The sequence below is a fragment of the Daucus carota genome, chromosome 3 (genome assembly GCF_001625215.2).
Source record: "Daucus carota subsp. sativus chromosome 3, DH1 v3.0, whole genome shotgun sequence".
NCBI lineage: Eukaryota > Viridiplantae > Streptophyta > Magnoliopsida > Apiales > Apiaceae > Daucus > Daucus carota.
This window is the reverse complement of record NC_030383.2, coordinates 6,130,061-6,134,352: the sequence shown is the minus strand read 5'-3', so window position 1 is coordinate 6,134,352 and position 4,292 is coordinate 6,130,061. Positions and strand designations below refer to the sequence as shown.

General features: G+C 33.8%; 1 protein-coding gene across 1 annotated transcript; it reads left to right on the top strand.

Annotated features, from left to right (window-relative positions):
• The first annotated feature begins 858 nt into the window (after nt 1-858).
• Nucleotides 859-4,078, top strand: LOC108215088 (29 kDa ribonucleoprotein A, chloroplastic). Its single transcript, XM_017387428.2, has 5 exons — nt 859-1,343; nt 2,222-2,323; nt 2,572-2,871; nt 3,474-3,589; nt 3,777-4,078. Exons 1-4 carry the CDS (start codon nt 942-944, stop codon nt 3,537-3,539), a joined length of 870 nt encoding a protein of 289 aa, XP_017242917.1. The 5' UTR covers nt 859-941; the 3' UTR covers nt 3,540-3,589; nt 3,777-4,078.
• Nucleotides 4,079-4,292: the final 214 nt, after the last annotated feature.

Here is a 4,292-nt window from a genome sequence, read left to right as displayed (position 1 = left end):
CAAAGGCAAAAAGATCGATCGAAAAGAGTTGTTAAAAGGCGGGTATAATTGTTTATTAATATATCTACCGCATGACTTGTTAATTATCTGTATATCAAATTGTTTGTAGATTTTCCTGCAAATATTCAAATCTAAAAACACCTCTGCCTCTCAGTCTTTTAGTTAATGGTAACTGGAATTAAATAAATTATTTCTTGAATATATAATTAATTTAACTGCTTTTTATTGTGTATATGTTTTTCTTTAACTAAAGTTGTCGAGAAACATATATTATATATTGTTATATTTGGCTAAACTTATTTGGTAAAAACAAGAGATTTAAAAAAAATTATATTTACTATTATCGATTAACTATTTACTCCAGCACTCCCTTTCAAATTGAGGTTGAACTTTTTAACACATATTTTAAGAGTACTAATCTTTTAAATAAAATTAGCATCTTTCATTTTCTTTTCTTAATAATAGTATATATATATATATATATATATATAATATTTTTATTCAGAAAAATTTTAAAAATAATATTACATATACACCCAAATAAAATTCTGTATCATAAAATCAAATCATCTATTTAAAAACAGAGAGGTATTTGTTTATAATTTTTTTTCATTATTTAACACACATTTTAAGATATATATAAATTATAATTTCATATATTATTTTTGGACTTTGATTTTTGAAAAGAAAATTGAATATTTATTGAAAAGAAAAGAAAATTGAAAATAATTTATAAAATCAAAATCCAAAGTGAACATTCAATTATTACAACATCCAAAATGACAACACACCTTAACTGATTGACTGAGTAACCAAGTTCAAAGGTAAATTTGGAGTACATACATAAGCTCAGCAACAGCACAACCGTTTGTTCACTTTTCTTGTAAGAAAGCCTTATCGTTCCATAAACCTCTCACTCAACTCTCTCTATCTCTTCATCCATGGCTTCTGCTACTTCAGCTGCAAGTACTTCTTCACTTCACTTCCTATCTCTCACACCCACCAAGTCTTACTCTGCCAAGCCCTTCTGTAATTCACTCTCCCCCATCTCCATCATCACCAACAAGCCACTTTCCATTAAATTCTCTCGAGCCTCACCGCATTCTCGGCTGCTTAAGTTGGCTGTTTCTTCTGACTTTGGAGTTGAAGTGGATGAGGCAAGTGATGCTGTTGCTGAAGAACAGGGTGAGATCAGTGAAGTGGGAGGTGAAGAAGAAGAGCCGGCGAGAGAAGCTTCTTTCTCTCCTGACCTCAAGATCTTTGTGGGGAACTTGCCTTTTAGCTGTGATAGTGCCACTCTTGCTGGCCTTTTTGAGTCTTCTGGCAATGTCGAAATGGTTGAGGTACATTTGCTCAATTGTTTCTTAACCACTTTTTATTTTAGCTATTATAGTATTTTTTTTGATTTTCCTGGTAAGTGGTATGTGCTCATGGGTACATGCCCAGCACTAAATTCTATGCATTTAGCTTATTTTGATTGGCGTAGTTTTTATATATGTACGAGATCACTATTATGAAGAAGTAGTAACCAACCAAAATATGCTAAACTTATGACAATTAGTGGACACACGCTAGAAAAACCGTATTTTTTAAATGTCATTTTTGTTGTCTATGATATTTGTGTGCGGGTTTGTATAATTGCTGGTTATGTTTCTCTAAGGTCTTGCATTTGTGTAGCCTATTGTTTGAACATGTGTATTTGAATTTCTATAATTGACCTTTACTAAATTGTACTTGAACCCTGGTGTTACTAATTAGTAATATCTGCTTTTCTTATAGAAAAAGTATTTACATACAAATGTTGCAAATCTTTAGTTTAATTTACATTCTGGTTGATGGTTATGTACTGATGTTTTCATTGATTGGTTTGAGGAGATGTACAAATGTAGATGATTATTGGATGCTTGTGTATATTAGTGAGGTTTTGCTGGTTAATCTAGTTTTGAAGATCATTTTTAATCAGCGAGCTAATTGAAGGATTTTGAGGGAGAAATGTATAGAGACGTTAGAATTGACCGTAATTTCTGTATGTTTGAGCAAGTATAATGATGTAGGCTTCTCATACCAACTCTGTTATACATTGGCCAAGTATGCATCGTTTATTTTTAGGTACTGACATTGTGCATTTCTCATTTTCTTGTTATTATCATGTGAGGAAAATATATGGATCAATAGGATATGAGAAAGTGAATGATGAAAATGTAGCTGATTACTTACGCAGGTTATATATGACAAAATTTCCGGAAGAAGTCGTGGATTTGGGTTTGTTACAATGTCGTCAGTGGAAGAAGTGCAAGCAGCTGTCGAACAGTTCAATGGCTACGTAAGTATGATAATATTGATCTAGATTTTCGCTTCATCTGATCCCTTGTTCCTGACTCTTTTGGGCTAATTTAGAGCTTTAGTTTCATTTTCATTTCTGAAATGAAAGAGCATGAATTTGACAGTAATTTTAATTAAGAGTCTAAACTGTTACAAGATTTTTGATGAAGACACGCTTTCTTAGGCGCATTTAAATTATTAAATTCATGAATGGATTTAATATGGTGCATAACTCCATGAATCTGGCAGGAACTCGATGGTAGACCACTGCGGGTGAATTCTGGGCCTCCTCCTCCTAGAGAAGATAATCCTTTTAGAGCACCTAGGAGTGGTGGAAGGAGTTTTGATAACACTAACAGGGTATATGTTGGAAATCTGTCCTGGGGTGTTGACAATTTGGCACTTGAGACCTTGTTCAGTGAACAGGGTAAGGTTATGGAAGCCAAGGTTGTCTATGACAGGGAAAGTGGTAGATCAAGGGGCTTTGGATTTGTAACTTATGGTTCTGCCAACGAGGTTAATCGTGCAATTGATGCATTGAATGGTGCTGTAAGTGTCCTTTTTACTTGCTCTACTCATATTATGTAGACATTAGTCTTTTGCACAAGACAATCATTGGATAGGAATGCGTATGTTGCATGTTAGAACAACGAATTTTAACAATAATGCGTACTTCATACATGATGGCAAAATTGCATATTCATCTACAACTCAACCATTCAGCAAAACCTTCTTATCCCAAATCGGGTAGCTTGTAAAAGAATATATGCATGTGTTTGAAGTCCAATGTCCAAGGAAACAGAGAATTAACATTTTATGCGAAGAACGGACAAATCGAACAAGTATAGAAGACTAAGCTGACGATACTGTGATAAACCTATATATATACATGCGACTTACACTAATGTAGAAAGACGGTTGTTTTACTGCTATTGGTGGTGTCTTGTTTCCTGATTTTAGTTAACAGTTATCCCTTTCAACTTTCAAATTTGAACACACCAGGCATTCGTGCCGAAACGACTCAAGTTCACCTGATAAGTGATAAAGAATATTTTCATTTCAACTTTCTTCAAGTGATAGTTGTATTTTATATCTAACATATATAGTTTAATCTTTGATATCAATTTTTGAATCAAATTGCCATGGTGTAGGATCTTGATGGCAGACAAATCCGTGTCAGTGTTGCTGAAGCTCCAGCGATGCGACGTCAATATTAAGTATCGAATCTCTTCTGCTGTACCTTAACCAAGAAATTGGAGATTTGGAGGTATATATTAACTGAAGCTGGGTTGTATTTAGTTTTGTGCAGTTCTATAGTTGTTTTAAAAAATCAGGAAAACGATATCCGTATTGAAATTTGAAGCACACATCTCTGTCATGATTTAAAAAAGAAAAGCAAGAGTTGGATATCTTGCCAGTTTTTTTTATGTTTAAGTCTGAAATCTCTATTACAGGTTCAGGGGGACTAATACGCGGTGCAAAACTTTGAAGCTTTATCAGATGACAGAATTTCGAAGAGCCCCAAGACCAGAAGTGCAAGCAATGAGTGGTATCTATCATGTCTATACTAAGTACTAACAAGAGACTGGCACTGTGCAAAATTTTTGTGAAGTATGCACTATACAGTATGCTTTGGACAAGATGTTAATTTGTAATATTTTGTTTTGAGTACTTCACTAGGGTAGCCAAATGTATTAGCTAGTCATATGACTTTCCAGTAAATTTTTTGTGAAATAAAAGAAGTGATTATTAGTTATTTTGCAGGGAAGTGTTGTGTTCATAGTAAAGAAAACCATTATATATTCAAGGCCAGACTCTATCCTAGTAATTCACCAAGAAGTGTAGATAATGATGTTAAGTCGGAGTGATTCTCAGGTTTACTCCTGCCTCTCAGAGGTAAATTCCTTACTCCCCTCCGTTTCTTGGTAGCTGTTAATCTGAATTAAGCAAGACTGGTCTTAGCTGATATG